Raw genomic sequence first — 21,172 nt, forward strand, 5'->3', positions numbered from 1 at the left:
GGGTTCAGTGAAGCCTCTCTGCTATGGTTGCTTCACAACTGCACTTCTGTCAGCAGCAGAGTTAGAGATGAAAGTAACTGTACTAATGGCAGAGATTGATGTACTTAAGATCCGCAACGCATTGTGCTCTACCGTCCCAGCATACCCTGTGTTTGGGAAAGGATCTTCATAGCACGGCTAGCCCTGCTTCCTCAGTGGCCAATTAGGAGCATTGGAATTGCATACATGAAAGAGATCATCGCTAGGCTGCCTGTCTGCATAAAGTGGGAAGCAACATAAACATGTTAACTCATTCCCCTGCACGGCTGGAGCCTGGGCCAGGAGTGACTTTCGTGCTCAAATCCAGCACAACCTGGGCAGCTGGGCTGTGGCAGGGAGGGGAGAAGGACAATGGATTCCATGGGCTGAGCAATTAGTTTTTGAGAGCTGCTGTTTACAGATCAGGAAAGCAGTTAAGGTGATAAGAAACACGTTGGAAGCTTCTTGGGAACTGTGCGGCATTCCGTTTCAGACTCTACCAAAGGATTATGAACCATCAAACAGTTACTTTTTATTTAATAGTCCAAGGATAGGAACATGTGTTCAGAGAGCGGGACTCAGAACCTTCCTATTCTGCAGCCAAACTGCCCACACCCATGGTGGTGGATTGTTACGGGTGGCTGAACCTGTAAGCAGGGTGAGGTACAAGGAGGGCACTAAAGAAGAACCACAAAAGGTACAGAAATCAGAGAACACTCAGAACAGCATCTGCAGAGCAACCAAACAGCAACCAAATAACTGGAGAGAAGTTCATCCAGACAAGCTTGCACATACCTGCCAAGAGCTTCTGTGGACGCAGCAATCCTGGTATGCTCGGACAGAGGGTCAGAACTGGACAGGACCTGGGACTGAGGGCTGCAGCAGGATGTGGCAGCCCTCATTGCTCCATTGCACTATTGCTTGCTCCACAGGGGTGAAGAGGAGTCGCAGGGAAGGCTCTCCCACTTCCATGGATTCCCAGAAGACCGCCGGACAGAGTGGCATTTCTGAGTGCCAGAGCTATGCTCTCACCTCTGCTGGGAGGTGAGTGTGTGAGGCAGGGAAGTGCTACTGGGCTCTTTTCCAGGGTGTTTCGATGTTATCGGGAGATCTATGTACCTCACAGGTCATTGCAGGAGAATTGCAAAGCTCTTCAGCCGTTTCAGGCTGGAGATCTGTTCCACAGATTACACAAAGTGTCTTTCTCAGTCATTTTCTCTTTTATTAGTCGCATTTAAATAGTCCACAGCTTGAAAACAGCTTGTGTGCAGTGTGGGCACAGAGCTTAGCAAAGGTGCACTGCCTGTCGCCAGTGCTGGCATGAGGAGGAGGTGGCTGCACTCCTGAGGGGGGCTTGGGACAGCAGTGCTTTCAGCAGTGTCCCACCACCCAGCAGCCACGGATGGGCTGAGGGCCCCGAGCAGGACTCGCAGACCCAGACACCGCAGCTGTGACACAGGCACAGGGTGAAGCTGAGAGCTCCTTCCAGACAAAACTGCCCAGGGACAAGGATGGCCATAGGCCACGGTGGGGAGATGGGAATGCTCTGCACGGCATCAGGGCATGCAGCACAGCAGTGCCCCGACACTGCTGAGCCCTGTGGGGCTACTGCAAGCTGCTGGGCTGCTCTCCTCTGCAGAATCCCATCTGAGCCTGCCTGCCCCACTGCCAAGCAGCTCTCTGCAGACTGGGTGCTCCGTGGCACCAGAACTGAGATCTGGGAATCCAGAGTGGGGTTGGCACCAAAAGGTCAGGGTGTAAAGGGAGGCTGCAGGCAACTAGGGCAGGGGGAGTCCTTCAGTATGTGCAGGGGCGTCTGCAGGCCCATACTGGAACCTCTGGGTGGTGTGGAGGACCCAGAAGGCTGCGGGGGGTCTTGGGCAAGAGGACAGGTCCTGAGTGGGGATGGGGCAGGGCACAGTGATGGAACATCCCTGCTCTGTCACTGTGGGCCTTGCCACATCAAGGAAAGGTTGGAGCAGGAGCCATACCTGCCGCTGTTCCCTCACTGCAGGATGGAACAGAGACTCCCAAGCCAACCCGAAAAAGCCTGGTCAGAGAGGCCTAGGGCACTCCGCACCCCCAGGGCCCCGCAGGGGCTCTCAGGCTCAGGTGAGGGTCCTTCTGCCTCTGTCATGTCACCACAGGAGGAGGATCCCCTGAGCTGCATCCGTGCCTGCTGCACACGCAGACCCCAGGTAGCGGGCACTCTGTGCTTCCCTGGCTGCCCCTGTCCAGCTGTGCCCAGATGGTGCCCTGATGCCATCTGTAACTCTTCTCCCTGTCTCAGGCAGAGGCACAGAAACTGAACTTTCTGGCCTCCATCTGCACCATTTGCAAAGCTGCCCTTCAGGACTGTGGTGCCCATTACCGGCTGTGTGTCTGCCCGCTGGAGGTGGCGCAGTGCATTGAGGTAAGGGGAGCACTGCAGGGCCGGGCGGTGGGCACAGCCCTTCCCACTGCGGGGTCGTGGGGAGCCCCAGGAGCTGGGAGGGGCGCTGGGATGGGGTGCCCGGGCTCTGTCTACAAGCAGGGCACACCGCACGTCCCATCCCTTCCCATCGCACTGTGCCCTCAGGCGCTGCTGCAGGAGGAGCCCGCCGAGCGCCTGGACACGGAGCTGCGGCAGCAGGCCATGAGTGCCATCGCCGCCATGAGGTACCGCCCCAGCCCAGCTTTGGCCAACGTGGTGGCACTGGTCCCAGCTGGGGGCCCTGAGCGGGGCGGGCAGCGGGGCACAGGGTGCCGAGCGGAGCATCACGCCTCTGCCCTCTCTCCTCTTACAGCAGTGCGTGGCTGCTTCCAGAGGAGCGGAAGAGCAGCCTCCTGCGTGCCTGCCTCAGCAGCGTCCTCCACCTCCCTCGCCACGAGGACACAAAGGACCTGGACGCTGCACTCTACATGGAGGTGCGCACGGGCTGGGCCCTGGGGCGCTTCCTGGGCACCACCACCCGGGAGGCCCCTCTGCTGCCAGCAGGACGCGGCAGGGAAGGCCATCCTGACCCCTGTCCTCCTTGCAGACCATGGAAGCCCTGCACCGCCTGCTGCAGGTGCTGGTGGGCAGCGCAGGCACCTCTGTCCTCGTGGAGCTGCAGAACATCTTGGAGGTCTGGCTGGGGCAAGGCTGGGATTTGCGGGGATGGTTCAAGGCCATAAAGGGGGGATCCATGCGAGATCTCCCCAGGACCTGCTGCGGGCAGGGGGTGCTGGCCCAAGACCGGCCCTTGTGGGGTCAGAGGGATGGGTGGGGAGCAGCGGGAAGGCGGCAGGGCTGCAGCAGGACAGAGATGCAAACACCGACCCCCACTGCAGCTGGGGAGCGAGCGGAAGGACGAGCGCCCCGTGCTGTGGGCACACCGGCAGCTTTTCTCTCCACAGCTCCTGCTGCCCTTCACCATGTGCCAGCTGGTGGCCGTGGAGGAGAGGGCCGTGGCGTGCATTGGCAGGCTGCTCGCCTTCAGCAACACCTGCTCCTTGCCCAAGGTAGGGAGCCCTGGTGCGCACAGCTCCAGCACCCCATCCTGTCTACCCAGTTGGAGCCAACCTGTCTCAGGCTTGCACAGAGCCTGGGCTGGTCACTGCTGCTCTGCTCAGCTGTGCATCTCTGCTGCCTCTCTCCCTAGGTGTGCTCCTGCTTTACAGGAGCTGTGGTGTTCCGGCATCAGTGCACAGAGAACCAACGCTTCCCTGTGCTGGGGAAGCTGGCTGAACACCTCATCCATGGAGCTGCAGCACAGGATGAGGGGACCAGAGATGAGGCGATGAAGGCTATACGTCAGCTTTTCATTTTCATCACCTCCCAGAGTGAGAGGAGTTGTGTTGGGCCCTCCAGACCCCCAGCTGCCCAGGCACCTCACTGACACTGTGTTCGCTCCTCTCCAGGAATGTGGCTGTGGCAGAAGGATCCCAAGAACCCACAACTTTGGGAGCGCCAGCAAATTTTGCTCCACCAGGAGGTTTCCCAAGAGAACCGAGCCAGAAATATCTTTGAGGTACAAAGAGCAAACCTTGAGCCCATAGGAGAACCCAGGCCTGAAATGTCAGAAAGAGTGCGTCTCCGAGCAGCCCTGGTGCCCACAGGGCCCTCACGCTCGGTACCCCAGGCATCACCCAGCCCAGCCCCTGCTCCCAGCTTTCAGCCAAGCAGCCATGCAGGGGATGAGTCGTCCCTTCTCTCCTTCCTCCCACAGATGTTTCTGAAATACCTTCAGTACCCTGAAAGGGTGAGCATCTTCCTCACAGCCATTGAGAGCATGACAGCGCCGAGCCTCCACAGCACCGAGCTGGCTGCCCACATGGTGGATGTGCTCGCAGCAGAGGCTCACTTCCCTCCAGGGCAGGTGGGAACCTGCTGCTGCCACAGCTCCAGCCCTCGGGGCTCTGCCCCATCCCTGGCACTGGCACCGCGTTTGGCCAGCAGGCAGCAGCAGGGTCGGCAGCAGGGCCTTGCTCCAGTGCCATCCCATTCTCACGTGTGTCCCCCTCCAGGTGCGAAAGATTGTGAAGATGATCTACAGCAGCCTGCCTTCCATCAAAGCTGAGCCGGCTCTCGAAAGCCTGGGCAGGGCCCTGCTCGTGCTGGCCAGCAAACACCCGAGGGAGATGGTTAGCAGCCTGCTGGGTTGCTCCCCCACCTGCACCAGGTATGGGGCCCACTGCCCTCAGGGCTCCTCTCCCCTCCCCACCCCACGGCCATCAGCCAGGCGGAGGCAGCCACACTGACAGCCCTGGGGACCCGCAGTGTCACCATCACCATGTGGAGGGAAATGCTCTCGGAGCCCCCAGCTGTGGAGAAGGTGCTGCAGGAGCTGCTCCGAGTGCTCATAAACCATTCTCTGCGGCACACATCCCCATCCATCGAGGACTGGCCACGTGTCCTCGCCCTGGCTGTGAGTTCCTCACTCACCCAGCTCAGCCTGAGTCCTTGCTACCCTTCCCTATCCACCCCCAAGCCTGGTTTCTGCCCTGGGGCACTGGGACACACCCCTAGACCTGCCTGGTGCTCTGGGGGTGTCCCTCTCCATTTGTTCCTCCATCCCCACACCTCTTGAGATGGGCTGGAAACCTGGGGGATGGGACAAAGACAGCGTCTGGGTGCTTTCTGCAGGCAGCAAGGATCCTACCGGAGATACTCCAGCTGCCTCTGGTCCTGAAGGAGGCCCAGGCCATCTTCCCCCAGCTCTTTCTGGCCCTCCTCCTGCAAGTGTCCCTCACCACGGAGCTGACACTGCAGGAGGTGGAGATCTTCTGGGAAGAGCACCAGCAGCACCAGCTCACTCCCATCAGGTGCCACATCCCCGCCCCCCCGCTGCACCCAGGGTCCCGGTGCTGGGGCTCCCGACGTGACTCACACCCTTCTCCACTCGCAGGTCCGCGGTGCAGGCCTTGAAGGTGCTGCTCTGCAGCGTGGGCCTCCAGAGGCAGATGGAGGCCATCCAGGAGCAGGGTGGCTGGGACGCGCTTCTCAGCACCGTCACCCACCTCCAGGGCGTGCAGGTGGTGGCCAGGTGAGAGCCCTTCCTTGTGGCATCATGGGGAGTCCCCAGTTCTCAGACAAAAGCCTGTGGCCCCTGGGGCACTGTGGGAGTAGAGCACAGCCAGGAGAGCTGTGCCCACCCAGCTCAGGGCTGATGGTGCCTTCTTATCCCTGCCAGGGTGATGAGGGAACTGCCTGGTGCTCTGCGTGACCCCATCTTCCACCAGCTGGTTGAGCTGCTTAGCACCAAGCTCTGCTCCTGGGAGATGGTGGCCATGGTCTTCCTCGTTGAGGTGAGCAACAGCTGCAGAAGCAGTGAACGTGGAGCTGCGGGACCTCCATACCAGCCCTGCTGCCTTCCTTGGGGCCAGGTTTGGCCGTGCCCTGCTGTAATTGCCCCGAGCTGGTGGTAGGACTCAGCACGAAGAGCTGCATGTGTTGCAGATGCTGGAGTGTGTGGACCTCAGTGAAGAGCTGCACCGCATCCTGAGCCTCTTCAACACCTATCTGCAGAGCCAGAGCGTGGGCACACAGCAGCTGGTGCTCAGGAGCATCCTGGAGCTCAGCAAGAGGCAGGACACGGTGAGCAGGAGCAGCTCTCTGCCCATCCCCTCACTGCCTGCTGCCCCGGGGCTGTGTGGGACCGCCCTGCCTGCCAGCACCGCACCATGCCATGATGACAAGCCAGTAGGGAGGCTGCAGCTGGAGCGGTTCTGCCCCAGCAATGGTCTCTGTTGTGCCAAAAGAAAGGGGTGTTCTTCCCGCAGGCGAGGAAAATGCTCGGCCTGCTGCCGTGCATCATGGAGCAGCTGCAGGATGCGGACAGCGGCGCCCGCGCCGCGGCCCTGCCAGTGCTCAGCACCCTGCTGCGGCTCCTGGACAGGGGGAAGCTCAGCCTCGTGGCTCTGGAGCTGGCCGGCAGCCTCCCAGCGCTTTTTGAGGACGTAAGGGGAGCAGGGAGCCCAGCTTGCTAGGGATGTGGCCGTGACCCCAGTGTCCCCACGCTGGCGGTGCTGGCCCTGCTCACAGTAGACTTGGAGCTGACATTTACATCCTTCCTTCCTCCTCCGCAGGAGTCCGGCACGGTGCGTCAGCTCTCCATCCACCTCTTCCTTGACACGCTGAGCTTTGTGGAGGGCAGAGAAAAGAGGAAGATGCGGAAGGAGGTGTACAGGAGCCTGGTCCCGCTGTATCTGCACCTGCACGACGAGGAAGAGAGCGTGGCCAAGGTGGGAACTGTGTTCATTTGGGGGAGGGCGATGCTGTCCCTGTGGTGCCCTCCAACCACAGGGGTACTGCAGCCCACGGCAGCGTCAGCCCCTGCAGCTGCATCTCCCTGCAGAGGGGCTGCAAGGAACGCGGGCTCTGCTGCCGCTTGGGCTGCAGTGGCATCTCAGCTGTTTGGCAGGCCTCCCAGAAAGCCTTCCTTGGTGCCACACGGTTCCTGCGCTGGAGGCGGCTGGAGCACCTGGCAGAGGTGGCACAGTTCTGGCAGATCGGCGAGTGCCTGGTACGCACATTCCCACACCCAGGACAGGGTCAGTTCTGCTCCGCGCTGACTCCATGCCCTTTTCTCTCCAGCTGGTGGAGAGGAGGAAGAGTGCAGCACAGGACTACCTGGGCCAGAGCCTGCTCTATCTACAGAGCCCGCAGGAGCCCCTGCGCCGGGAGGCCGGGAGGTTCATCGGTGAGCCACGACACTGAGCTTCCCCTGTCCCCAGCCCTCCATGCTGCACCCAGGGAGAAGCTGAAGTCGCTGATGGGGTTGTATGTCACCAGGACTCTTAGGGCAGCACAAGAGGGATCAGCAGCAGGCTGAGAGAGAGAACATCTACCAAGGTGAGCAAGGGAGTGGGATGTTGGGGCAGCAGCAGGTGACATGCCTGTTCCCTGCTCCCTTCTGCCAGTGGGGAGAGCTGTGCGTCCTGCAGGTCCATGGCTGTCATAGAGTCTCTTCTTCTGTTATCTCAGGCCTTCACAGTGTGCTGCGAGACCCCAGTGGATCCATCTCTTTGCAGTCCCTTCAGACAGCATGGATCCTGAGAGAAACAAGGCCACCACCACCATCAGGCTTCGGCTTTTGGCAGCTTTTCTCCAGGCTCCACAGTGTGTGGCATTGGTGGGGCTCCTCACAGGCAGACAGCTGAGCGCCCTGGAAATCTCCCAGTATCTCGTCCTGCCCTCTGCTCATCTCTGCTCCTTATGCATCTCCTGCTCAACTCTGCTCCTCGTGCATCTCTTCCTACATGCTGCTCAGCTCTGCTCCTCGTGCATTTTCTCCTGCGCTGGCTCAGTACATAAACCTAAAGCTCAGGGTTGTGCAAATCAGGCTTTAACCATTAAAAACAGAGATGGAGGTTTAGGCAATAAAACAATGATGCCATGAAGTGATGCTTTGAGCTCACAAAATGGCAGTTTGATCCCCAAAAGAGACTTTGAGCCCTAAAAATCAGGCTTTGGCCCCCAACGTGCAACTTCGGGCCCTCAAAAAGGGGGCTTGAGGCCACTAAGGAAATGCTGGGTCTGAAAAGAATGAGAGCCAAGAATGGTTCTCTGAACTCAAAGCAGCAGCTTTGGTCTTACAGGAGGAACACTGGGCACTCTAGAAGAGGCTCAGAGCACTACAATGCCTTTGGGTCTACAAAAAAATGATTTGGAGCCTGAGAAGAGGCTTTGTGCCCCAGAGACTATGGTCTGCACCTCAACATGGAGCCTTAGCCCTTAACACTGGATATCTGGACTCTCCACTTCGAGGTGGATCCCCCAAGTGATGCTTTGATCCCTCAAATTTGGTGTTTGGTCCCTGAAAGGAGGCTTTTGGCCCTAAACTTCAGGCTCCTAGAAGGAGGATTTGCGAGCTCAAAAAAAAAAAGGAGTTTTCCTCTTGAGAAAAGCAATGGGAGCCTCAGAATGTGGTTTTGCATCTTAAAATGAAATGGTGGGCCCTAAAACTAAGACACTGCACCCTGACGATGACAGTCTGGGACATCCAAAGGAGCATGTAAACAATACAATGACATCTTTGGATCCAAAACAGAGGCTCAGGGCCCTGATTACAAGGATTCAGTCATGAAAAAGGAGACCTGGAGCCCCAGACCTGAAGGTTTAGGTGACCCGAGTGTATTTGGGTGCACCTATCCTCTCAGAAGATCATGGCTCACTCTTGTGCATCTCCACCTCAGCCTCACTGTTGTGGGCAGCCAAGCTGTTTTTGCCTTGCTGCACTCAGAGAAAAAACCTCACACTAGTAGTACTCTTCTGTATTACAGCACACACACACCCCACCACTGCTGCTCCTGGTCTATAGCAACCCGAAGTTTAAGACACAGGTTTGCTTCTTCCCTTGCCAGAGAAATACAGGCTACAGATTAGGGACACTCATATGAAAATAACACACTTATGCTAATTTAATGTCACTCCTAACACCTTTAATGAAAATGCGTGGGTACCAACAGGTGCAGGTAAAAGTTTGCATTGCAATATTAACGCAACTGATGAAATTAGGCGCAGGAGAGTCCTCATCATTCCCTATAACACCCTGAAAGGAGGTTGAAGTGAGGTGGGGGTTGGCCTCTTCTTCCAGGTAACAGCGAAGGGACGAGAGGGAAGGGCCTCAAGTTGCACCAGGGGAGGTCCCCGTTGGATATTAGGAAGGACATCTTTGCTGAACGAGCGGTCGGGCACTGGCACAGCTGCCCGGGGAGCTGGGGGAGTCAGCGTCCATGGAGGCGTTCCAGAACCGTGGGGATGTGGCACTGAGGGACGTGGGCAGGTGGGGGGGTGGACGGTGGGACTTGGTGATCTCAGAGGTCTTTGCCAACCATAGAGATTCTGTGATGCTGTGAGTCGAGTCATTTATTGTAACGAGAGGTAATCAGCAGCAAGCAAGCAAAAAGTCACGGAAACACCTGAACGCTCGATTGGGATAGTGAGGGAGCCACAGGCCCGGTAGCATTCAGGTGGGGCCAGGAGGGTGGACGCGTCGCCCGGTGCCTTCAGCAGCACCAACACGCCGGGTTCCAGCGGGGCTGCGTCCGGCACCGGGCCCCTCACCCTGCGCTGGCTGCGAGAGCCGCCGCCCTCCTGCCTGGGTGCCCTCAGCCCCCGTGAGGTGTGATGGCGTCACAGAGGGTGGCACGGAACGGCCACTGTGACACGCGGGGTGTGGGACAGAGCTAAGGCTGCGCGGCTCAGGCCGAGCTCAGTGCGACCTGGTGAGGTGAGCAGGGAGGAAGGGGCTGCCTGAGGCTCCCGAGGGAGGAGGGTTCCCCAGCGCTCGGGGCCGGAGCTGAGCACTCAGCCTCATCCCGCTTCTCCCCTAGGTTGTCACGCGGAGGACGAAGCCCAGCACTGATGGGACAGACACTCTGCAAGTGGTTTCCGTCAATGCGCACGGTGTGCGCGGGGACACAGGAGGCCGCCGGCTCGAGGGAGCCAGGTGAGAGCAAAGTATCCCTGCACGCAGCTCCCCGCCGCCGGGCAGAGGGGTGCTGGGGGTCTGCCAGTGGCGGAGAGGGGAGGCGGGGGCACGCAGGGCAGCCCCCGGGGGCACCTGGCCCCACAAGCCGCTCACTGCTGTAATTCTCTCCTCTCCAGCATGCGTGCTCTGTGGCCGAGTGGATGAGGACTCGAGCATCCTTGGCCACAAAATAGAGAGCAATGGATTCCATTTCCATAAGTTTTGTGTGGTGAGTTCCCATGTGGCTCCTGACACCTTCCTCCAACCAGTGATTCCCTCCTTTCTGCCCTAACAAGAGCCTGCTCTTTCCTCTTGTACAGATATTTGTCAATGGTCTTTGTGAACCTGTGGAAGGCCACATTGATGTTTTTTTTCGGATCAAAGACCTGATACGCACAATCAGGCAGGCAGAGCGGACGGTGAGTTCTGGACCAGAACAGGGAGCTTGGTGCCAGGAGAGGCATGGCGAGCATAGCCTGGTCCAGGGAAAGCAATCCCAGCCCTTGCAACCAGCTCCAAGAGAAATTCCTGCTCTTGCAGACGAGCCCTGTTCACCAGGCAGCTCTGCAGAGTGCCACCCAGCCCTGCCCCCATCCTGTGCCCTGCACAGAGGTGCGGGGCCCGCTGCGTAGGCCCTTAACCTGCTGCTGATGGGAAATGCTCTGCTCTTTCCAGCTCTGCTTCGTTTGTGGCAATCCGGGGGCCAGCATCACCTGCGCAGAGCCGGGCTGTGGCCGCAGCTTCCATCTCCCCTGCGCTTCGAAGGGTGAATGTGTCACCCAGCACTTTGGAGAGTTCAGGTAAGGGCTGCCAGGCATCGCCTGTGGGCCTTTAACCCCTGCTGTCAGCACCAGCCAAAGAAGCGAGGAGCGTGCTGTGACACCTCCCAGCAGCCTGACAGAGCCAGAGTCATGGCCTGGGGCTCCTTCCTGTTCCTCTGCCCTCCTCGCAGCACTTCTCACCTTGCCCATCCCTCCCATCTTCCCCCAGGTCCTTCTGCAGGGAGCACCGCCCGCAGCAGGCAGTGGAGGCAGCGCCGGAGCAGGACACGACCTGCATTGTTTGCATGGAGCCCGTGGGGGACAGCATGTCCTACAGCACCATGCTGTGCCCAGCCTGCCGACACGCCTGGTTCCACCGGGCCTGCATCCAGGTAGAAGCCCCCTCCTCACCCCATGAGCACGGCGGGTGCTCAGCAGCACCAGGCCTCCTGGTTCACGCTCACGCTGCTTCTGTTTCTGCTGCAGGAACAGGCCCTGCGCGCAGGAATTTATTCCTTCCAGTGCCCCCTCTGCAGAGACCGGGTTGGCTTTATTACAGACATGCGCCTTCTGGGGATCCGAATCCCAATCAGGTTGGTGCCTTTCAGCCAACTCTTGACATGGGAGGACACACGAGCTGTCCTTGGCAAGGGACTGCCCCAGCAGGCCTGGCCCTTTGCAGCCATTTACATGGGCCTCAGCATCACTGGGAAGCTGGAACTGGGCATCGGGTGGAAGGGGAGGGATGCCATGGATTAATTTTAGTCCTGGGGCAGTCCTGGGGCAGTCAGTGCTCATTCCATTCCCTCCTTTCCCTGGCAGAGAACCAGCGTGGGAGGACAACGATGCCTACGCATCTCTACTGGAGAGGCACGGGAGCTGCGATGCCAGCCACTGCCTTTACCCACACGGCAGGGAGCAGGCAGAGGGAGAGGGGTGAGTTACCTCTGCGTGGGATTGCAGCCTCACAGCCTGGGGGAGCACACACTGAGCACCAGAGCTGTGCCGGGCGCTCCCTGGCTCAGGTACTGTGTCCTCACGGCCACAACCCGTTTGTTTCCCCAGGCCCTGGCAGCTGCTCCTCTGCAGCTCCTGTGCTGCACAAGGCACTCACCGGCGCTGTTCCAACTTGAGTCACAGCGCAGCCAGCTGGGAGTGCAACGCCTGTGCTGGAGAGGACACCGGTAAGAGGCAAACGGCCGCGTGCTGCTGGGCTGGGGCCAGGCGAGGCCTGGCAGCGGCTGCTCAGAGCGGCCTTGCTCAAATCCCATAGCCCAGCACAAATGGCAGCCAGTTCCACCCCGTGGCTGCAATTCCATCCTGCTCACTTTCCTGCCTCCCCTTACAGCCTCCAGCACCAACTCTGATCTTGCTGGCGACAGCACCATCAGCCAGCAGGGGCTGGGGCCGTCCCGAGGCTCTGAGACACCAGAGAGCAGCAGCTCCAGCACCACCAGCCACGCACCATCGGGGCCAGCTGACTGTTCCCCCATGCCTGAGAGCAGCGGCCTGTCCAGGCAGCGCAGGACAGACCGGAGGAGAATCCGCCCGCGTGCACAGCGGGATGAAAATAATGAGCCCCAAGGACACCGTGGGAGCAGCATCCCAAACTCTGCCTGCCAAGAGACATCAGAGTCCTCGAGGCACTCTCTGGCTCTTGGCTACAACCGCCGGTGCAGACAGGGACAGCGGGCCCGGACAAGAAGCCGCTCTCCACTGCAGCGCCGGGCCCCAGATTCTCCGAGCCAGCCCCGAACACGCCGTGGGAGCAGGCAGGCACCAGAATCAAGTGCCAAGAGCTGCACCCACAGATACAGCGGACCGGGAACATCGCGGTCCTCGAGGGTTTCCACGGCGGCTGATAGAGGACAGTCCAGGCAGACAGGCCGAGCCCGGACTCGGAGCCGCTCCCCCCTCAAACATCGGGCTGCTGAGACCAACAGCCAGCCCCGAAGACGCTGCAGGAGCCGGTCCAAGCGGTGAGGGCCAGCCCAGGGGCGAAGCCGCTCCCGGGTTCCACGTCGGGCCCAGAACATCAACCGCCGGCCCCACTGATATTGCAGGAGCTGCTGTGTGCAAGCTCCAATTCCTATCCAGAGTCATCACAGTCCACCACAATAAAAGTGAGAGTTCCATCATGCCACTGTCAGTTTTGTTCTTCTCTGCCTCTCCCGAGGTGGGTGGCTGTAGCGGTTGCAACCACGGGGATCCCTTCCCCCCCAGCACACAACCCACTCCTTCCTCCCCCCAGCCCGGTTCAGGCTGAGCTGGGTTCTGGCCTCGATTCCAGCGGGGCGCAACGTTTCCAACGCACTACGTGGCGGAGGCCAGGCTGGCAGCTGCAGCCCCGTTGTGCAGGTGTTTCTGTCATCATGGGGATGTCGCTGTGTTTGGGACACGCGGGCAGCCTCGGGGCTGCTGTCGGCTGTGGAGTGGGCCAGGACCCGGGCTTTTCTCCTGCATTCAGGCAGCGCCTCAGGTCTGCTGCCACCGCTCGTGACATCCACCCTATATTTACTTGGTCCAATTGTCTAGAGAATCAGCCTGCTGGTCTCTTCCGGGATCCAATGTGTTCTGCTAACTCTCCCATTGCAAAGTGACATCTTTCATGCCCGTACAATTCAAAAGATTTTCCCAGACTGGGCAGTCCTAGAGCAGGGGTAGACATCGGAGCTGCTGTCAGGCTGCAAACAGGCTGTTTGGCATTCTGGGTTCCAGTCCAAAATTTCTCCTTCGCTTTTCACAGCTTCCTATTCCACGATCCTCCATCAGTCCACAGTTTGGTATCCATAATCTACAGCATCCTGCCGTACCTAAGGAAGCTTGCATTTCCCATTTTGACTTTGGCTCTGGTATTTGACATGCAGCCTCATTGCGCTCACTCCCCAGGCTTTGGTATCCCCGAGGGACAGTAAAACCAATATATATCACAGACTGACAAGCTATTGATGCTTTCTTTGTGGATACTCTGCATCCCGCAGAGCTCGGAAAATTCAGGAGACTTGTTGCCACTTGTCTTATTTCCTCCCTTGTCTCAGCACCTCTAAGGAGTTCATCTGCACCCTGGCGCAGTGTAGCTTCCAGCTGTTTGTGCCCTCATCCCTCCAGTTCCTTAGTAAGCTGATTCCCAAGTACGACGAGGCGATTTGTAAAGCCGTCAGGGAGCACAGTCCAACACCACTGTGTTTTCCTTCCAGTTTGGGGGTTTTTGCACTCCACCACAAAGGCGGGTATGTGGGTTTCCCATAAGGGGATGTACTTCCATCACAACTGGACTTACAGCCCTGCGATCCTGAACCAGCTGCCGTTCTGCGGAGTGAGGCTTTCTGGCTGGCAGAAGTGCGGTACTGCACCGTGAACAGCATTCTCGTAATGGTCCGTGAGTCACAGCACTTCCAATCAGAGGCTGAGTTCCTCTCCTGCCTTCCATTTTTAGGAGGTACGGGTTTTGTCTCGCGGGCTTAACTTCTGGCTTTAGGGGTATTCCTACCGTTTCTGCTGCTTTGGATCATCCTGGAATTTTAGTAGCCCACCCCAGTGGATTTACAGCAGACAGTACTTCATAGAGGTCTGCAATTTTATTTTATTGGCAGTTATTTGCGCATTCAGTTTGTTCCGTAAGTCTCTTCCAACTCAACGTATTGGACACCGAAGGATATCCTGGCTAAGCACCCGGTTTCCAATCCTCTTCTCAACTGCCTTTATCCAGCCAGAAAGGAAGGCTGCATGTTTTTGGCTGTTCAGAAGCCTGCATTTAGCCAAAGTATCAAAACGCACTTATTTGCCACAGCAGAAGTTAGCCCTGCACCCCGTGGCCCGGTTTCAGCCCAGCTAGGGCTAACGTTGCACCAAAGTTGGCTTGTTGGGGGGCAATGAGGGCGCACCCGGGGCCGGGCCGGGCCGCTCTGTGGGAAGAGCTGCCACCATGATGGCGTGGGGAAGGGGAGCCCATGCGCCGTGAGTTGGGCACGAACAAAAGCACCTGGGTCCAGGCAAAAAGCAGCAACACGATCCGCAGCCCTTCCTCCATCGCATTTACGTCTGCAGCAGCCGCTGGGGCTGCTCCAGCCAGCCAGCCAGCCAGCCAGGCCTGGGACGCCGCATGGGGAGATGGCCGCCATGTGGCCTGAGGGGCCGCTGGGGTTCCTCCAAGGGAACCACTGGTGGGGGCAATGCCTGGTGCCGAGAGGTAAAACGGGCTGGAGGAGGGGAACAAGGCCCAAGAAAGTGGGAATCAGCGTCTGCTCTTGGCGGCCTGCGAAATATAAGACCTGCTCTGAGAGCCTTCTCTGTCGACTGGCTCTAAAAATGGCTTGGCTTTTATAGAGACTGGAGCCTTTTCCGCTGAGAAGTTCCCCTGAAGGAGCTGTTCTCTGTATCGTCAAGCAGGAGATCCTGCTCGCCGGGGACGCCTGGCAGACTCCAGGCTCTGCGACACCAAGCACCCTTGGAGGGCGACTTGGCCCACCGTCTGCCTCAGGGCTTGTGGGACAAACAAAGACACTCTGAACAAAAGACCTTGCAAATGAGTAAACAAGCCGGGCAGCTACTTGCGCCAGGCGTAAAGGAGGCGCCTGGCTCCTACGCCTTACCAAGGGGTTGTTACGGGGCTAGGAAAGCTTGGAAGCACCTACAATACAGGTCTTCGTTCTGCACCAGCAACAGAGTCCGCGTCTCGCTTGCCACAAGGAGCCCTCGCCTTCCGGCAGCGGACTGCTGCGGTTTTCAGCTAGATACATACATGGGCAAACATCTCGTTATTCGTGGTGTCTGTGCTGCTTTTCTGCTCAGGAGTTTGTAACAATATTGAAAGACGTGTGCATAGTGCACCTTGCAATACTTGCCACAGTATCTAAAATAGATACATACTTCTGTGCCCAGTGTTAAAAAGGCTGCTCCAGAGCTTTTTCCTCCTACGTGATGATACTGGCCCATGGCATCAAGGGGGATGTTGGTGGGATGGCAACACAGGTTGCACCCTTCTGCCAACAGAGAGCACAGCGAGGCGCTGGGTTGTGCGCTTCAGCAGTGGTGACAGCGACAGTGGGTTACTCCCACTGGTGCAGGTTTTTACCTGCATGCAGGTGGCATGACCGTGGCATGCAGACAGTCAACCACTGCTGATGAAAATGCTCGGGGAATTGTTGTAACTACGTTGAAAAAGAGCGATTGGAGGCGCAGCATTTGTTCTATTGAACAGTGTTATTACGCTCTTTGTGTCTGTAGTAGTTTCAAAGGAAACAGGGCAGGCATTATTTTTGGAGTGACCTAACTAAACTTCTAGTAATTCGATACACACATGCTAATGATAAGGACTTGCTAACACGAAGTACTAATGATGAGTAGAAGATGCGAGTGCTGCTCCAGAGGGCTCCAGACTGAGGCCAGTGGGGAAGAAGCATTGATCTGCTTGAGGGCCCTACAGAGGGACAGGATGGCTGGCTGGATGGGCCGAGTGCAACTGGATGAGGATGAGGCCCAAGAAGACCAAGTGCTGGCTGCTGCTCTTTGCTCACAACAACCCCAGGCAACAGCACAGCGCTGCAGCACCGCGCCCAGGTGCCCAAGGAGGCCAAGGGCATCCTGGCTTGTAGCGGAAACGGTGCAGCCAGCAGGAGCAGGAGGTGATCGTGCCCCCGTAGCCGGCACTGGTGAGGCCGCACCTCAAGTGCTGTATTCTGTTCCGGGCCCCTCACTGCAAGAAAGACATGGAGGCCCTGCAGTGTGTCCGTGGAAGGGCAACGGGGCAGGAAAGGGTCAGGAACAAAAGTCCCCTGAGGAGCGGCGGAATGAACTGGGGCTGTTCAGTCCAGAGGCGGCTCAGGAGAGGCCTCATCGCTCCCTATAACAGCCTGAAAGGCCTCTTCTCCCAGGTAACAGCGATGGGATGAGAGGGAAGGGCCTCAAGTTGCACCAGGGGAGGTCCCCGTTGGATGTTAGGAAGGACATCTTTGCTGAACGAGCGGTCGGGCACTGGCACAGCTGCCTGGGGAGCTGGGGGAGTCAGCGTCCATGGAGGCGTTCCAGAACCGTGGGGATGTGGCACTGAGGGACGTGGGCAGGTGGGGGGGTGGACGGTGGGACTTGGTGATCTCAGAGGTCTTTGCCAACCACAGAGATTCTGTGATGCTGTGAGTCGAGTCATTTATTGTAACGAGAGGTAATCAGCAGCAAGCAAGCAAAAAGTCACGGAAACACCTGAACGCTCGATTGGGATAGTGAGGGAGCCACAGGCCCGGTAGCATTCAGGTGGGGCCAGGAGGGTGGACGCGTCGCCCGGTGCCTTCAGCAGCACCAACACGCCGGGTTCCAGCGGGGCTGCGTCCGGCACCGGGCCCCTCACCCTGTGCTGGCTGCGAGAGCCGCCGCCCTCCTGCCTGGGTGCCCTCAGCCCCCGTGAGGTGTGATGGCGTCACAGAGGGTGGCACGGAACGGCCACTGTGACACGCGGGGTGTGGGACAGAGCTAAGGCTGCGCGGCTCAGGCCGAGCTCAGTGCGACCTGGTGAGGTGAGCAGGGAGGAAGGGGCTGCCTGAGGCTCCCGAGGGAGGAGGGTTCCCCAGCGCTCGGGGCCGGAGCTGAGCACTCAGCCTCGTCCCGCTTCTCCCCTAGGTTGTCACGCGGAGGACGAAGCCCAGCACTGATGGGACAGACACTCTGCAAGTGGTTTCCGTCAATGCGCACGGTGTGCGCGGGGACACAGGAGGCCGCCGGCTCGAGGGAGCCAGGTGAGAGCAAAGTATCCCTGCACGCAGCTCCCCGCCGCCGGGCAGAGGGGTGCTGGGGGTCTGCCAGTGGCGGAGAGGGGAGGCGGGGGCACGCAGGGCAGCCCCCGGGGGCACCTGGCCCCACAAGCCGCTCACTGCTGTAATTCTCTCCTCTCCAGCATGCGTGCTCTGTGGCCGAGTGGATGAGGACTCGAGCATCCTTGGCCACAAAATAGAGAGCAATGGATTCCATTTCCATAAGTTTTGTGTGGTGAGTTCCCATGTGGCTCCTGACACCTTCCTCCAACCAGTGATTCCCTCCTTTCTGCCCTAACAAGAGCCTGCTCTTTCCTCTTGTACAGATATTTGTCAATGGTCTTTGTGAACCTGTGGAAGGCCACATTGATGTTTTTTTTCGGATCAAAGACCTGATACGCACAATCAGGCAGGCAGAGCGGACGGTGAGTTCTGGACCAGAACAGGGAGCTTGGTGCCAGGAGAGGCATGGCGAGCATAGCCTGGTCCAGGGAAAGCAATCCCAGCCCTTGCAACCAGCTCCAAGAGAAATTCCTGCTCTTGCAGACGAGCCCTGTTCACCAGGCAGCTCTGCAGAGTGCCACCCAGCCCTGCCCCCATCCTGTGCCCTGCACAGAGGTGCGGGGCCCGCTGCGTAGGCCCTTAACCTGCTGCTGATGGGAAATGCTCTGCTCTTTCCAGCTCTGCTTCGTTTGTGGCAATCCGGGGGCCAGCATCACCTGCGCAGAGCCGGGCTGTGGCCGCAGCTTCCATCTCCCCTGCGCTTCGAAGGGTGAATGTGTCACCCAGCACTTTGGAGAGTTCAGGTAAGGGCTGCCAGGCATCGCCTGTGGGCCTTTAACCCCTGCTGTCAGCACCAGCCAAAGAAGCGAGGAGCGTGCTGTGACACCTCCCAGCAGCCTGACAGAGCCAGAGTCATGGCCTGGGGCTCCTTCCTGTTCCTCTGCCCTCCTCGCAGCACTTCTCACCTTGCCCATCCCTCCCATCTTCCCCCAGGTCCTTCTGCAGGGAGCACCGCCCGCAGCAGGCAGTGGAGGCAGCGCCGGAGCAGGACACGACCTGCATTGTTTGCATGGAGCCCGTGGGGGACAGCATGTCCTACAGCACCATGCTGTGCCCAGCCTGCCGACACGCCTGGTTCCACCGGGCCTGCATCCAGGTAGAAGCCCCCTCCTCACCCCATGAGCACGGCGGGTGCTCAGCAGCACCAGGCCTCCTGGTTCACGCTCACGCTGCTTCTGTTTCTGCTGCAGGAACAGGCCCTGCGCGCAGGAATTTATTCCTTCCAGTGCCCCCTCTGCAGAGACCGGGTTGGCTTTATTACAGACATGCGCCTTCTGGGGATCCGAATCCCAATCAGGTTGGTGCCTTTCAGCCAACTCTTGACATGGGAGGACACACGAGCTGTCCTTGGCAAGGGACTGCCCCAGCAGGCCTGGCCCTTTGCAGCCATTTACATGGGCCTCAGCATCACTGGGAAGCTGGAACTGGGCATCGGGTGGAAGGGGAGGGATGCCATGGATTAGTTTTAGTCCTGGGGCAGTCCTGGGGCAGTCAGTGCTCATTCCATTCCCTCCTTTCCCTGGCAGAGAACCAGCGTGGGAGGACAACGATGCCTACGCATCTCTACTGGAGAGGCACGGGAGCTGCGATGCCAGCCACTGCCTTTACCCACACGGCAGGGAGCAGGCAGAGGGAGAGGGGTGAGTTACCTCTGCGTGGGATTGCAGCCTCACAGCCTGGGGGAGCACACACCGAGCACCAGAGCTGTGCCGGGCGCTCCCTGGCTCAGGTCACTGTGTCCTCACGGCCACAACCCGTTTGTTTCCCCAGGCCCTGGCAGCTGCTCCTCTGCAGCTCCTGTGCTGCACAAGGCACTCACCGGCGCTGTTCCAACTTGAGTCACAGCGCAGCCAGCTGGGAGTGCAACGCCTGTGCTGGAGAGGACACCGGTAAGAGGCAAACGGCCGCGTGCTGCTGGGCTGGGGCCAGGCGAGGCCTGGCAGCGGCTGCTCAGAGCGGCCTTGCTCAAATCCCATAGCCCAGCACAAATGGCAGCCAGTTCCACCCCGTGGCTGCAATTCCATCCTGCTCACTTTCCTGCCTCCCCTTACAGCCTCCAGCACCAACTCTGATCTTGCTGGCGACAGCACCATCAGCCAGCAGGGGCTGGGGCCGTCCCGAGGCTCTGAGACACCAGAGAGCAGCAGCTCCAGCACCACCAGCCACGCACCATCGGGGCCAGCTGACTGTTCCCCCGTGCCTGAGAGCAGCGGCCTGTCCAGGCAGCGCAGGACAGACCGGAGGAGAATCCGCCCGCGTGCACAGCGGGATGAAAATAATGAGCCCCAAGGACACCGTGGGAGCAGCATCCCAAACTCTGCCTGCCAAGAGACATCAGAGTCCTCGAGGCACTCTCTGGCTCTTGGCTACAACCGCCGGTGCAGACAGGGACAGCGGGCCCGGACAAGAAGCCGCTCTCCACTGCAGCGCCGGGCCCCAGATTCTCCGAGCCAGCCCCGAACACGCCGTGGGAGCAGGCAGGCACCAGAATCAAGTGCCAAGAGCTGCACCCACAGATACAGCGGACCGGGAACATCGCGGTCCTCGAGGGTTTCCACGGCGGCTGATAGAGGACAGTCCAGGCAGACAGGCCGAGCCCGGACTCGGAGCCGCTCCCCCCTCAAACATCGGGCTGCTGAGACCAACAGCCAGCCCCGAAGACGCTGCAGGAGCCGGTCCAAGCGGTGAGGGCCAGCCCAGGGGCGAAGCCGCTCCCGGGTTCCACGTCGGGCCCAGAACATCAACCGCCGGCCCCACTGATATTGCAGGAGCTGCTGTGTGCAAGCTCCAATTCCTATCCAGAGTCATCACAGTCCACCACAATAAAAGTGAGAGTTCCATCATGCCACTGTCAGTTTTGTTCTTCTCTGCCTCTCCCGAGGTGGGTGGCTGTAGCGGTTGCAACCACGGGGATCCCTTCCCCCCCAGCACACAACCCACTCCTTCCTCCCCCCAGCCCGGTTCAGGCTGAGCTGGGTTCTGGCCTCGATTCCAGCGGGGCGCAACGTTTCCAACGCACTACGTGGCGGAGGCCAGGCTGGCAGCTGCAGCCCCGTTCTGCGGGTGTTTCTGTCATCATGGGGATGTCGCTGTGTTTGGGACACGCGGGCAGCCTCGGGGCTGCTGTCGGCTGTGGAGTGGGCCAGGACCCGGGCTTTTCTCCTGCATTCAGGCAGCGCCTCAGGTCTGCTGCCACCGCTCGTGACATCCACCCTATCTTTACTTGGTCCAATTGTCTAGAGAATCAGCCTGCTGGTCTCTTCCGGGATCCAATGTGTTCTGCTAACTCTCCCATTGCAAAGTGACATCTTTCATGCCCGTACAATTCAAAAGATTTTCCCAGACTGGGCAGTCCTAGAGCAGGGGTAGACATCGGAGCTGCTGTCAGGCTGCAAACAGGCTGTTTGGCATTCTGGGTTCCAGTCCAAAATTTCTCCTTCGCTTTTCACAGCTTCCTATTCCACGATCCTCCATCAGTCCACAGTTTGGTATCCATAATCTACAGCATCCTGCCGTACCTAAGGAAGCTTGCATTTCCCATTTTGACTTTGGCTCTGGTATTTGACATGCAGCCTCATTGCGCTCACTCCCCAGGCTTTGGTATCCCCGAGGGACAGTAAAACCAATATATATCACAGACTGACAAGCTATT

At 59.0% G+C, this 21,172-nt stretch overlaps 4 protein-coding genes across 5 annotated transcripts; all 4 read left to right on the forward strand.

The window, feature by feature from the left end:
- The first annotated feature begins 202 nt into the window (after window positions 1-202).
- Window positions 203-11,275, forward strand: LOC104913123 (maestro heat-like repeat-containing protein family member 6). Of its 2 annotated transcripts, none has more exons than XM_085235813.1 (23): window positions 203-846; window positions 951-1,062; window positions 2,033-2,216; window positions 2,309-2,431; window positions 2,597-2,676; window positions 2,805-2,925; window positions 3,039-3,125; window positions 3,397-3,501; window positions 3,642-3,822; window positions 3,901-4,010; window positions 4,209-4,358; window positions 4,507-4,661; window positions 4,760-4,907; window positions 5,126-5,304; window positions 5,388-5,525; window positions 5,673-5,787; window positions 5,939-6,076; window positions 6,262-6,438; window positions 6,568-6,723; window positions 6,837-7,004; window positions 7,076-7,181; window positions 7,274-7,333; window positions 7,466-11,275. In XM_085235813.1, the coding sequence occupies exons 2-23, from the start codon at window positions 989-991 to the stop codon at window positions 7,639-7,641; spliced, it is 2,931 nt and encodes a 976-aa protein (XP_085091939.1). In that variant the 5' UTR covers window positions 203-846; window positions 951-988; the 3' UTR covers window positions 7,642-11,275. The 2 variants fall into 2 exon arrangements, with proteins under 2 accessions (XP_085091939.1, XP_085091940.1); XM_085235814.1 differs by having other exon boundaries at window positions 211-846; window positions 6,903-7,004; window positions 7,466-11,274.
- On the forward strand, window positions 9,881-12,881 carry LOC116217155 (E3 ubiquitin-protein ligase PHF7-like). Its single transcript, XM_085236089.1, has 9 exons — window positions 9,881-9,932; window positions 10,091-10,182; window positions 10,274-10,372; window positions 10,629-10,753; window positions 10,944-11,106; window positions 11,201-11,307; window positions 11,537-11,650; window positions 11,780-11,898; window positions 12,063-12,881. The coding sequence occupies exons 1-9, from the start codon at window positions 9,881-9,883 to the stop codon at window positions 12,695-12,697; spliced, it is 1,506 nt and encodes a 501-aa protein (XP_085092215.1). The 3' UTR covers window positions 12,698-12,881.
- Window positions 12,882-17,390: 4,509 nt separating this feature from the next.
- On the forward strand, window positions 17,391-18,983 carry LOC146543377 (G2/M phase-specific E3 ubiquitin-protein ligase-like). The gene is made up of 6 exons (XM_085236091.1): window positions 17,391-17,442; window positions 17,601-17,692; window positions 17,784-17,882; window positions 18,139-18,263; window positions 18,454-18,616; window positions 18,711-18,983. The coding sequence occupies exons 1-6, from the start codon at window positions 17,391-17,393 to the stop codon at window positions 18,981-18,983; spliced, it is 804 nt and encodes a 267-aa protein (XP_085092217.1).
- LOC146543378 (uncharacterized) lies at window positions 18,945-20,392 on the forward strand. The gene is made up of 2 exons (XM_085235815.1): window positions 18,945-19,409; window positions 19,574-20,392. The coding sequence occupies exons 1-2, from the start codon at window positions 19,070-19,072 to the stop codon at window positions 20,206-20,208; spliced, it is 975 nt and encodes a 324-aa protein (XP_085091941.1). The 5' UTR covers window positions 18,945-19,069; the 3' UTR covers window positions 20,209-20,392.
- Window positions 20,393-21,172: the final 780 nt, after the last annotated feature.

This window comes from Meleagris gallopavo, chromosome 14, assembly GCF_905368555.1.
Source record: "Meleagris gallopavo chromosome 14, MGAL_WU_HG_1.1, whole genome shotgun sequence".
Taxonomy (NCBI): domain Eukaryota; kingdom Metazoa; phylum Chordata; class Aves; order Galliformes; family Phasianidae; genus Meleagris; species Meleagris gallopavo.